Genomic DNA, 13,953 nt, shown 5'->3' with positions numbered 1-13,953 from the left:
GAACATTTGCGTGTGTTTTACGGTTCCCTTTTTGCGGACAAGCTACTCTTAACATTTCTTGTTTCTGGCTTGCGTGTGTGTGTGTCCATGGTACCGTACGAACTTCACTGGCAATATCCTTTTTACCGTCCCGTAGTATCAGTGGGGAAAGCGTGCGGACGCGCACAATATGCGCGCTACACACGTCCGGATGTCAGTTCTAGTTTCGATTTCAATACGTTTTGTCCGGGGAGTGTGTTGTATCCATCCATTGGCGTAAAAACGTTTCTTTTTTTCTTTCTCTCTCTTGCCGAGACCACGTTAGCTTGTTGCTTTTGTGGATTAGATTGGTAGCGAAGCCGTTACAATTGAGGATGGTGTTTCCTTTTGAAGCCGCTGGGATGGACACGCGTGCATCGCTGCCCCATATTGGATCGGTGGTTCGATCGAAGGGAGGATAGTATTGTGCAAAAGGGGGACATGCGTTAGTTGGTAGCGATACAGCATACGCGATCAGCTTCCTATTCTGGTTCTTTATCGCAAACGGAAGAAAACATACGTTCTTTGTTTTGCTATCCTTGCTGTCACAGTCCATTTGCAAAACTGTGTTGTAAATGTAAAATAACTGACTAGACAGTTGTACATTGTCTTAGTTTTAGCTCGCTAGATCTTGCTTTAAATAACATATCTCTTTGGTAAAAATGTCTTGTGTACAGTCATTCTTAACAATGTGTTACTTAGCGAGTCCTTAAAGTTCAAAGGGTTAAATAAGGATTTTTAAATCTTTTTTTATCCCGTTCCCTCACTTTCATAACCCGTTTGTATGTCTCAAGGTTTCTGCAGTCTTCGGGCGTGAAGGGCTGATCAATGTTACACTTGGTACTGCTTTTCGCCTCAACATTCCAACCATGTTGTAATGTACGCGAAAAAAAGAGAAGAAAATCCTCACGGTCACAACGAGTTACAGTGAGGTATAACTAAGTCATTATGAAACTGCAATATAACTCCTTTTCGTTCCATTCATCGCCAACCAAGAGCACAGCTCTGGGGTAGGCTCCAACGCAGGGATAGCTCAAGAGGATCGAAAATTCTGAACCGACCGAAGAGAGTCAGGAAATTCAAAATTTCTTATCGTAATTGTTACGACATAATTTCACAAAATTAACTTTCCATTTTTATGATTCTCTAGGCTTTTGGTGGGCGACCGTCGTGCCAGCGTCGCTCGGTGATATGAATGGTGTGTGAGTGCAGCGTTGTTGTGCTTGCACCACACCCGACTGTCTTACAAAATAGTTAAACGAAGCTTAAAATCGCTCGGTGCAGTTTTATTTAGTCGAACATTTATTACCGTTTTATTTTTATTATTTGAGACCGGCCTGCTGTTGCTACTATCTGCTGCTGTGTGTCGGCCAGCCAGCCAGCCTGGTTACTTTGTCAGCATATTTTCATTAGCTGGTTTTAGCGGTGGTGGTGAATTGGTATAGTTATGGCAGTTTTTTTTTGTTGTTGCTGTTGTATACGCTCATTCGCGAACATTCGCGGCCCTCAGAACGGCAAGAAAACATTCGTTCGCTGTCCATTATTGAGATATTTTCGTTGATCCCTTCTGTGCGCTTGGGATCTTAATGCGCCGTTGAGGAAAAAATGAATTTATCCAGCTGGTTGGCTGGGATGAGAGTTTATGTGTTTGGTTGTGTATTGGTGATGTTACAAGTGATTGAAATTAATTCATTCCACATCCGGGTGTTGGTGTTTGCGTGCTTTGTGGGGTGAGGGGTGGGAATCTTTTTTAATTTGTTTGCTATATATTTTATTTATTCTGAAGATCGTTGGAAGAGGTACTGTTGCCGGGGGTTTTTTTTTTTGCTACCGTGGTTAATCCTAGATTATTTTTCCATTACGAAATGGTGCACATTGGAGTAATTGGAGTTTGCGATTGCTTCGATTATGTCGAAGTCATCCCTTAACGATGCTGGTGCGAGGAATGCTGATTGCAATCGTGTTCATGCTCACGTATTAAATTGGCTTGTACACAGCGGTATAAAGTGCATGGTGGAATTTTCTTTTCTTAAAACCTTCAAGAAAATCTTAATTATAATTATTTATGAACGTTACCATAAAGTCTAGATAATGGATATGATTATTATGATGCAAATCTAGCTAATTGCTCACAAAACAGAATGAGGCAGTGAATTAAAATTATATGCGCTACAAATTCTATGTTCTTTTCGTCAGCAGCATCTTTCATTAGTATTCGTCAAAGTCTTTTTTGGCACTCACTGTGATGGGCTTTTTCTTGATGTTTTTATTTTCTTGTTTTTTATTTGTCCTATGATACGTATGATACTATTTTTATTTGCAGCCTTATAATGAAAATGCAATTATGTCTCATCAAAAATTGGTATACCCTTTTCCGAAGTATTCTCCAGCTTGATTCATACACTTTTGCATGCGCTCAAACCAATTGTCGAAGCACTTTTCGCACTCTGATTGAGATACCTCCAAAACGTGGTTTTTGAACGCTTTAACAGGATCTTCTGGGGACAAAAATCGTAGACCACGGATTTTTTTCGTGATTTGCGCGAATGAAAAGAAGTCATTGGGTGCCAATTCAGGGCTATAAAGCGGATGGATCATCAATTCGACGTTTTGGCTGGTCAAATAAGCGATGGTTTGAGCCGATGTATGAGAGCTTGTCATGGTGAAGATGATCAGTCTTCTGTTGTTTGTTTTTCGAATTCCTCCGAAGACTTCTTTCACACAAATAATGGTGCACCTTTCAGAACCTTTTTTTTTTAAGGACAGGTGTTTATGCAAAATAGTGTTTATACTGGTGAAAGAAATGCCCGAAGAATGCCCTCTATCCAGCAGTATGTCACATAACGTTCTTGTGCAATTAGATATTTAACGGCATCAACGTCGTACGTCAAAACGTTGTGAGTGTGGTTATTCTTCAAAATGATAAACTTCCGAATAAAAATATCAATTTCTTGTCTTAAATTTTATGAAATTTAAATTTCAAGAAATTTCATTTCTTGTCGCCTAGGCCAGAAATATATGTAGCAGCTCACGTTTGACTCTCTTTGATTACCTTATGCATTCAAAGCAGGACATTTATCGTATTTCTGCTCGAATTTCCAATTAAAGATCAGTTGATGAATTATTTTGAATGTCTGTTACAAATGAAAATTATAAATCCCTTTCTGTAAAAGTCAAATTTTATTTATGTTTGGCAATTTGAACGATCAACGTCCTTAATTTGGTAGGACCTTAATTAAATTTGTAACCACAAAAACGCGTCTAGCACAACTTCTAGCAAAAAATTAGTATTGGTGCGTCCTGCAACAAGAGCTGCGCCCTGCGGTTTGCTCTTCTTGCTGCTCTTGTAGCTGGCGAACACAAAAACAGGTATTGTAGCAATCGATCTCTGACATTTATTTCACACAAACCGTTTCACTTTACTTGTTTCAGTTATGTGGTCCTTTAGGAGAAGCGCGGATCGAATCGTTGTGTGGTTTATTAATATGTTGAGTGCGTTAATGCGTACGTACGTTAAAAAATCTCCTGTTTCTTCTCACTGTTGTTCGCTAAGAGGTCCTTTGCCCTATCTCCTCATGCTTTTTATCGTAGGCATCCACTCCGATTCCTAGATTCGTGCCCGGAGACATCATGAACGATTTTAGCGCTCTCTTACGGCAATGCGCATTAGGCGCCTAGCGATAATTTGACTGATCCGTTGCTCGCAACAAGTTTGTTAAATGGTTTGTTTGAATTAATGTCAGTATTTATATGATAATACATGATACAAATCATTAGGCCTGAAAACAAGCTAGTCACTAATATAAAACACACAATGAAAAATACTTAAAATTCGTTGGTCTGTCAGGGAAATGCAATTACAACTAATTACCATTCGAAAATTGTACGAGAGCTTTTAATTAATGTGTTCTTTTATATGAGCAAAACTATCGCTGATCAATGTTCAAATTTGGAGCATCCTCATTGCCTGTCTGATTACTGATTACTTGACCTGTGGCTGTGTGAAGTAGCACTCTCACGTCAATTAGACCGTTCCAGAAAGATCAAAGACTGCATACAGTTACAGTGACTGGCCTAACCTCGTCCACACACAACAATAGTGATAATGACACGAATGTCCAAGCGTCAGGACACGGGTAAATTGAACGGCAGCAAACAAAGACCATTTAGGATGCGTTTGTACTTGTCTCAAATGCCTAAACTGTACCGAATCGTGACCCATAACGTGCAGTTTGCACTTGACAAAAATCAAACGCATTTATGGTGGAGTCCAGTGTGCGCGTAAAACGTGAATCACAACTTACCTCCCATTGTTAATGAACACAGTCGGTATGGTGCACTGCCTTCCGGGAGTTGCTTTCAATTAATCAACTTCGCTAGTAGTGCACGATAATGTATACGACGTTCATTAAATTCGACAACTTCGGCGAAATAGTATTGACGTCAGTAGTTTGTGCTGCTGATGTGTCTGAAAATGTGTTGGTAGTTTTGGGGAGAGCAAGAGCATGGGAAAGATTGCTCCTTCCATTATTTCTCAAGATGCACCCATCAATGTGCAAAACAGGTCGTCGAAATATGTTTCTCTTGCTCGGTAAATCTGATATCCAATTAAGTGTATGCATGAAGGTGATGCTTTACTGTTCGACTCATGTGAAAATATTCAAATAATTAATTATGAATACTCCTTCACGAGTTGTATTTTTTTCACGACTATACGGCAATGTGCCGTCTTGCTTAGTAGTAAACAAAACAATTAATTGTAAGACTTTAAACTTTTGAAAACTGTTTAAGATGTGGTATAAAATTGAAAGACTATCTCGTTTTGCATTAAAAGCCAAATCATTACAATTTTACATCATTGAAACATGTTCGTTCTTCTCGTTGTAGGTAGAGGCCATGATGTCCTGCCCCCTTCCATTACCATTGCCACTACTTCCACCAGCACTGCACGCAGATTTCCCTCCGGTGCACATCGGAGTTAAGGTAAGAACCCTTTTATGAAAGGAAAATTCTCCCTTCGCTGCCGTTCGCTCGCTTTTAAGTGAGTACACGAAATTTACGCTCCGGCGAAAGTTAACAGGTTTTGGTTTCGTAGCGATGCATTTTAGAAGCTTTTGTGGTTTGGTTTGTAGTAGCTGAGGAAATGCAAAGAAAGGGCGCAAAGTGAAAAACGGGAACGGTGGCATAGGCTATCCTTGGTACGAGGGCTTATCGAACATGGCACACCGGGGGTGTACAGTTAGTGCCACAACATGATGGACGTTGTACGACTGGAAGCAAAACATCGAGATTAAGGTGGAGATGGTGGAGATCATTCCTCCTACCTGGTGAACCGTTGGTGTGGTTGAAGATAGAGTACAAGAGCATGGACTTCAGTAAAGGGAGCGAGACTGAAAGCGAGTATGGGTCAGTCCATACGCTGAGATATCTACTTCACTCTGGCAGCCATATCCAACGGTAGTCCTTAGTCAGTTAAAGGATCCAGACCATAAGCAGAAGGATGGAGCATGCAGAGTAATAATTAGTTTCCTTCTGTGATGAAGCAAATCCCTGTTTTCCGAACATAATACGCAGTCGCCCCCTGAGGGCCGTGCGCTGAAGACGTCCGTCCATTGCAGAAGAACAGCAGCAGCAGTAGATCTAATCACTGATGGGTGATCAATTAGATTGGCGCTTCTGTAAGTCTCCCACCCATAACCCTAAGATTGAAGCGGCAAATCTGGCACGTGTTGATGCAGGCTTTTCATTAGACCATCAGCCGTGTGTGCCCCTAGGGGTCTAAACGACACAAACATTAGGGTTGGGAGAACTATTTTTGGTTCCATTAATCCTTCATTGCTGTTAAAGAAGGCCTTATACACTCTGTTTTCGCTGTTGGGTGTCATAATGCCATCGTCCACGTTGCTTTTCATAAACAATTCCAGTCGCGGTACCGAAGCAGGATAAAACGGCCCTTTACTTGCCCACATCGCAACGATACATTGTGTAGATTTTAGCGCACACGTTTAGCGATCTATTTCCATGCAAAATAGATACACCTGTGCTGATTCGATTGCACTCACCACGAAGCGATGATATAAGTTTGGCGAGGTTTTTTTTCTATGCCACGATGCAGTAGAGTCGGTATTGAGTGGATTGGAAAAAATCAATTTTACTCACATCGCGCGAATTGGTAAGGCCTCCGAAGTATAAACCATCGATGGATGATACACAAAATGATTGAACCAGAACAAAAATAAAATAAACTAACTTAAACACACACACACACACAGACACACCCATGCCAGGTGTTGTGGCTTCGGTGTAGAGATTGAACGATTTACATATTCAATTTAGTAAACAATTTCGCGACCTTTTGCGCGAGATGGTGGAAAGAAGAGAGAGGAGTAGACGAGTTTGCCGCATGCTTGATAACATCAATTTTCGCTAAACTTTTTCCATACCAGACCGTTGTCGATGAAAGGGATGGAAAAGGTGTGTGGTTTGGATCAATGGTTGGGCCTTGTCTTATGGTTCCTGGCTGATGGAGGATCGTATCGTGGATGATTGATTTTGCTGCCGCTAGTGGATTAGGATATCTTGTGATCGTGTGGCTTGTATGTGAGTGTGGCAAATGTGCTGTAGAACGATGAAATTGCTTTAGTTCAGTTGCCAATGTATATCACAGTATGATAAGTTTAAGAGGTATCATGTATGTATGTAAAGATGTCAATAATTTTAGATTAAAGGGTGACGTTTGCATAGTTGCCATGTTTTTAGTTGAACTTTTCACGAGCCAAAATTAAAATTGGTCAGTTTAGGCGAGTCAAACCGTAATGGACTACGACAACGGCTCCGTCGTTTGATCATTGAACTCTAGAAACTTCGGATGCTAGTATTCGAATACACCAGAAATATTGGTCGTTCGATTTAAGAGTTCAAGAGTCTTTGAAATAATAATTAGTTGATGAATTGGGATGCAAATGCAATAAATGCATTCAAATACAATTATTTTTATAATTGAAATCCGTCAAATAGTAGAAGCATATTTTTTTCGTAAGAACGGCCTGGCCGTATTGCTTGACTTATGAATACCACGTACTGAGGTTAGTCAGTCCTCAATACGAGAGGACGGTCTGGATGGTATATGAACCCTGTTTGAAGACCGGCGCCGATGTCGCCTACACCACCGAGCCGCCCTTAGTAGAAGCATCTTGCAGTCCTTAAATTAATGAAGGCAAAAACCAATCACCTTACATTGAATAACTATTTTGACTCGTTGGATTATACACTGCAAAAGGATTTAAAGCGCATTACAGATAAGGTTATTTTAATAGTAATAATTTTGCTTCATGTACGAGCACTATTTTACATAGCAAAACAGTGTTCAATCGTCTCTTAATTTTCTTCGTGTTGGCCTTACAATAAATTAATGAATTTGATGGGATTTCAACAACCAATTCTGATTACAAGTCTAGAGCATCAAAACATTGAGCAAATGTTGTCAACCAAACTAGGTCTTAAGATAGAGTCCTAACTTGTATGGATACTTGTTTAGTTTGTCTGTTTGAATGAAGAACAATGTGAATTTCAGTCATCAAAGGACATACTTTTATACAAGTTAACTGATCGCACTTGTTCCTGCCTTTACGACCGGCTAGTTCATACGTAATGACTTAACGAGACTCATTTATACCACGTAGTTGGGGTCCTCACAGATTGCACTATTAATCCTAATCCGTTGAGGTTATGATATTTTTTTGACACCTTTACATGTAAATTGTAACAGATACTTTGCTTCAAGCAATTTAAGATGTTTTAAAGTTATTAAAATGCATGGTAAATTTTTACGAGACGGTATTATTAATCAATATTTTAATTTTTATTTATTTTCAGCTATAATTAATTATGAATTATTGTCATTTACCTTTTCTTTTTTTTGTAAACGTTAACTTCGTGTGTGTTTGTGTGTGTTATAAATATTACAGCAATAACATAATAACAAATAACAATTCAGTACATTTACATCAATCACAGCATCGTTGTTTCCAGCGATGTGGATGTGTTCACGCATAACGGTGAGACAGAAACTTGACGAAGAGCAATTCGTTAAGTGAATAGTGAGTTCACTGAAGTGAGTAGTGAATGATTGTCACTGGCATGAGTGACACTCAGAAAATTATAAATAGGGCAAATTTAGATAATAAATCTCTCTTGCACTTTAAACACAAAACACGACGACTACACTTGGTAACTATAACGCAGCGAATTATCATCCGAAACCTCCGCGAAACAACAGGATGATATAATTTGCAAAAATCCTTAAAACTATTGGTCTATGCGCTGATCTTATTCCGTCTAGAATAGGAACATGCAAATCGTTGAAGCTAAGTATCACACTGGGAATTACGGTTTTTATTGCTTGCTGCATCATCATCCATGCCGGAGTGACCCTAGGACATGAGGCGAATTTATGCTCCAAAGTCTCATCCAAAGGACAGTACGCGCACTTCGGAGACGGTATTCTTTGAGTGTTATATAAGTGAACTGCATGTGTTAATTTTGTCGTTTATGAGCAGGAACAGACATGATATTTGCTCGGAAGAAAGCCTCCTGCATCTGATGTTTTTCCAAACCCTTTTCCACGGTATGGAAGGAGTTTCCAACGCAACTTTAGAATCGTTTCGTTGCTATCAGTGTTTTGGATGATGTTGCTGTTCGATATTTGGTTGGAAGAGTTGCCAGGTGCTAGACCACAATTTTTAAACATGAATAATTTAATGGTAAGCGAGATTGGCTTAGGTCCGAGATGAATTTTGCTCGAAAACACAAGCTTTCCCTATGTGTCACGTTGCGATTGCATAGAAGGGCAGGTGCTTTAAACGACGGAAATTGAAGATTCAACCCACCACGGTCTCGCAGAAGAGCCAGCTGTTGTAGGGGTACTCTTATAGTTTACCAATAACAAAAACCACTAATCTTTGATAGATCTTTGATAGACAACTAATCTTTGAAGAACATTTTCTAAGGAAAACATAGTAAAATTCATGAAACTCCTGTAATACTTGTTACTAATTTGATAATGCTTTTATTTTAAAAATTGTTTAAAATTAAAAATTAAAAATTAAAAAAAAATGATTGATTGTTTTCGATGACATTTAAAAAAGGCATGAGGGTTTTTTGTATCTTTTCCTACACCTTAGCAGACAACCATGCGTCTCCATTCCGTTGGGATTGTTAAGAAATGTAGCAAAAAATTCCATGCCATTGAAACAATTGAATGTTTACTGCTTAGCTGCCTAAGCACCGATAACACCTTGCCATCAGGTGTATCACGCCATGCAGTTAGGTTTCGTATTTGTTGTTGTGAGTCCTCTTCCGCGTCATTCGTTCCTTCTCTATAATGTAGGTACATTTTAAACCATACCACCATATCTTCAAAGTCCTGCTAGTGTGAGTCAACCGGTGGAAATCATGTCTGCCGTGCCTATCACGTTTCGACCAGCTACGCAGGTACGCACCAACGCATAACAACGAAAGTTCATAAATTTGAACCCTATATCGTTCAAATATTTATGTGAATGATCCTCAAGCCTTTTCGGGTGCGTCTAAGCGACGGGTATTTCTTTGGTGTTTATAGATTGGTCTGCTTTTTTTTTATCTCAGTGACAGTGAATCGTGACTGGTTGTTTAGGTCTGGTCGGGGGAGAAGTAAAAGTGTAGAAACTCATTTTGTATCTATTTGTTAAAGGTTATGGCACTTCAGAGCGTTTGTCTCGTGCGTGTGTCCCGGCAGCTTAGAAGCTTCCCTGCCGGAAGCTGATGCATGGAGACAATCTCAAAGCGAATGAACGCGTACCGCCGGAGTGTTGTGCTTTTGGAGCATTGTTCACATTTTTCCGCACCGGTGATATAAATCCCTCCGATCGCGCTTTGTCAAAACGGTAGCGCTGGTAGAGAAAGCGTCCAGGCTGTGACGGTCTTTTACGTACCCTCACACACGTGGTCTGGTTACGTGAGAAGACTGCGTGATAAGCAAACAGAACGATGGGTTGGATTTGCCACCCCATTTTGCTTCGCCCATGGTACCTTCATCATTTCGTGTCCGGTTTTTCTCTCGGCGGCACGGTAGCAAGCAAGCAAAGGAAGCAAATAATTGTGCGTTGCTTTATTGTCCTCAGCAGGTCGTCCGTTAAGGTCTGGCGAGTCGGAGCGAATCAAAAGCGAACAATCTCCGAACTGCTGTCGTTCTAAAGTACCACCAACCCTGGGCAGTGGAGGAACACGGGGGCCACATAATGGCCTTTCCCACTATATCCCGGCTTACTTATCACACGACTAGCCGTGCCAAATTCCTTTCATCTTTCGGTGTGACAAAAGAAAATGAGTTCAAAATGGCGTAAAATTGAATGAACGCTCGAATATTCTACACCTTTCGACCTCGAGCACCTTGGGTGGGGTGGGTTGTGCGATGGGGCTAGCTGGTGGAGAGCATAATCGTGCCACTAGTAGGTTTAGTAGCTCATAAGCGTTTTGGCCGTAGCGTGGAGTGATTCGTGCAAACAGCGAACCCAACTCAGAAGTGATGATGGTCGTCGGTTGTCTGCGGCTTGCTCCACAGGTGATAACGGACGCGACACGGTTATTCGTTTCGTCGAGTACTGTGCTGCGAGGTCGTAGTGCAAAATTTAATTGATTTTCCAGCAGTATGTTTCGCAACGTTTGACCCGAAGAGCTCTAGATCATTTTTGTCATGCGGGTGTTTATGTGGTCAAAACGCCAGAACGGTTCAAAGGCGTGTATATTATAATTGTTTAGTGTTGTGTGAATTATCTGTAGAATTTTATATACACATGAACACAACTGTTTTTTTTATTTCCCTAGAATTATATTAGTTTGGTTCTTCTTCTTCTCATTTTAACGTCCTATTAGGTCACACCGGCCACAGAATAAGATAACATGAAAAATGTTTTCCATTTCTCTAACGTCTTAATTCCTGCCATTGCGGAAAATAAGCTACTGATGCTAATGCGTTGTTGGATTTTGAAACATGTTTGAGTATATTTTACGCCAATTAAAAAGTATTTAAACAGGCATACCAAGTGTTTCACAGGTTCCAAGCGTTGGGCTGATTGATCATTAAGCACAAAGTTGCAAAATTTTTGTAAAATTGTATTGATAAAACTGTAAAGATCAGGTCAAATGGATCGCAACCGGGACAGGTGAACCCAAGCGTTGTGCAATATAACAATGTAATATACAAATTCTTTACATTTAAGAAACCTTTCTAGCTGCGAGATTAAAACAGTAAAGCGAGTAAATATACTACCTACAAAACGGGAAGAAAAATCAAACACTTAAAAGGATCCGAAAAAGAAGGTACACATCTGAAGTAAAATGTGGTAAAGAGCTCTAAGCTAATCGAGTCAATCCATACATCAGAAATTACTTCCAATCAATTAAATATGAATTGGATTGACATCACGGCCGAGAGCCAGCCGACTGACTGTCGTGTGCTTCGTTAGAAAATCAGCAAAACGACGGTTCATGAAGCCATTGCTGGTTGGAGTGGAGTGTAACAGAAGGATCCCAGGTTCAGGTTTCTTTGTGTATGTGTTTAAGGGAGGAAAAGATTTCCATCTTCCTATTTTGTAGTTGAGCAAGAGGCTCCCCGGTAGCCGAAGCCGGATTACGGTACCATCCGTGAATATCATCCACAATCAGTGGTGGAAAATCGGCAAACGGTTCGCCCGCGAAAGACTGGAGGCGGGGTGGGCGCATCATGTTTTCCTTCGCTACATTTCGCTCGAAACCAATCGTTTGACAGATTATTGCAGGTGACAGCAGCTACACCAGCAGGCGGGCAAACGCAGCTCAGCGTGCCAGTGTAAAAGGGAAAGGGAAATTGATCCTTTCGAGGAATGAAATAAAATAAAACCATCATTTGTGGTATTATCGTGATGTTTGTTGTCGTTGTTGGCGCCTTATCGCAGCGCAGAAGATTCGTTTACAAAAGATAGGGGGCGGCAGAGCATATACGTTACATTTTCCCGTAAGCCTTCGTGGGTGCAGGTTTTGTATGTTGAAGTTTTACGGCTAGCGACCGTCCGGGGGCACAAATCCAATTGCTGTAACATGCACGGATCGGCTTTTATGCGCTTTAGCCATTTTTCACGGTAATTTTCGATTCGTGTGCAAGATGGATTGGAAAGTCTTTTGACAACGTTGGTGCGTTGTTGGGGGATCACAATTGATCCCCAATCTGCCAGACAGGTTGGGTCATAAAACTGGAGACAATTTTATTAATCGTAAAACAATACACGTGTGTATCTCGCTTTCCGGAGGGGTTTTTGCTTTGGTTGAGAAAGTTCTTAGAAAGTTGATGAAAATATTAATTCTTCGAGAGTATAAAAGCAGTAGAATTCTTTCTCTTTAAATGCAAGCTGTAGCTGCTTTGAACTTTTAATTTTGTATGTCAGAAACAGAAACAACCTCAACCTAAATTAACGCATAGCGAGAGCTCTGTAATTGCGCCAGGTAACCGTTCCGTTACCGAATTTCTGCCGCAGATGGTCTCTCTCTCATATTCAACAGATTTAACCATCTGTATGCTCATGGCTAGCAGGATTCCAACCGTGAAGACATGCAATCTGTTACTGCAACTGGCATCGGTAGGAAAAAAAGGAAAAACCCACTGAACCTTGCACTTGAAGCTGCATTTTTCTTCCTCCGATCCTAAGCTACATATCAAACGGGAGATAATTGCATTTAGCAGCGAAAGAAAAACACGAGGAAATAGTTCACATTCGCATGCATGTTGGCACGAATGTGGCAAGGTCTTGGCAGAAAAGGGTAAATCAGCAACACGGAACCACACAGCAAAAGATGGTTTTACGTGTCAGAAACGCTTCAAATCTCCGGGTGTTGGCAGTAACATCACGATAAAAAAGAGTCGAGAAAAGCTCATCATACCACTCACAGACACACACACACAAACACACTCCTGTGGCCGGGTAGGTGGCCTTTGAAGCTTTATGGTGCATTATGTACATGTGGGTCGATCCTTCACCGGTAGGGTAGGTTCCGATTTCCTGTTGCAAAGAGGAGGGTGTTTGCCGACTGATTTCTGAGCTACTCCGTGTTCTGCCCTTCGTATGGCCGGTGGTGGTGGCCCTGGTAGCGAAAGATTTATCCGATCTTTTCATGCGTAAACTACAAACTAATTACCGTGCAAAGTGCCGGGTAGAGTGGCTAAGATAGTAGCCGGAAGGGTAAAAATGTTTGGTTTTTTTTCTCTCTTTCTATAGTTTTTTTTTCGGTGCTCTCCTCATTTTGCCTTTTCGAATGATTGCACACGTGCCCGGAACACGTAGGTTAGTTATCATTTATCCACCCAGCCACAGTGAAAAAGAAGAAGCGAAAAAAAGTAGTTTTGCAAAGCTGAAGAAAAATCCCCATCCTTCTTCACATAGCTTCACTGTGGCCCGGCAGTAATTAACGTGCACAGTTCTGTGATTCATGCAAAACGCGTGTTTCGAACCTGTTGGCTGGGTGCGATGAGTGGTGGAATGATGCTGTTGTAGGCCATCTCGCATTGCCCTGCAATGAGTTGTGGAGCAGTAGTGCTCGTTTGAAGTTTGAAGCCTACCGTCCGGGGATGCATAGCTTGAAGAAAATGCTTTCATCCGCAGTACGAATGGATCAGCTTACCCAGCTCATACTTGACGATGGATGCTTCAATCGATTCTACCTAGTTTTAGTTCTTCGCTTACGTCAGCATATAATTTGAGGTGGAAAAACAGCTGGTTTAAACTCAACCATGAAGATTTAGCTCTTTTTTGTATTCACGGCCTGGCCGTATTGCTAAAGATAAAATGTTTACCATCCCTGGTCAATTTTTTAACTGTGCAGTACGTCATAAACATAGGAATGATCACTTAAAACTATTGCAAGAAC

At 40.9% G+C, this 13,953-nt stretch overlaps 1 protein-coding gene across 6 annotated transcripts in view; it reads left to right on the top strand.

Annotated features, from left to right (window-relative positions):
* Positions 1-13,953, top strand: part of LOC126557414 (polypyrimidine tract-binding protein 2) — a 202,731-nt gene that overhangs the window by 41,776 nt on the left and 147,002 nt on the right. For all 6 annotated transcript variants that reach the window (XM_050213188.1, XM_050213186.1, XM_050213185.1 and 3 more), the window contains exon 2: positions 4,906-5,001. In XM_050213188.1, coding sequence (XP_050069145.1) covers positions 4,915-5,001 — 87 coding nt within the window. In that variant the 5' untranslated portion in view covers positions 4,906-4,914. The remainder of the gene's footprint in view (positions 1-4,905; positions 5,002-13,953) is intronic.

The sequence above is a fragment of the Anopheles maculipalpis genome, chromosome 2RL (assembly GCF_943734695.1).
Source record: "Anopheles maculipalpis chromosome 2RL, idAnoMacuDA_375_x, whole genome shotgun sequence".
Lineage (NCBI taxonomy): Eukaryota > Metazoa > Arthropoda > Insecta > Diptera > Culicidae > Anopheles > Anopheles maculipalpis.
The sequence above is the reverse complement of the archived record's forward strand: the minus strand, read 5'-3'. Positions and strand labels throughout refer to the sequence as shown.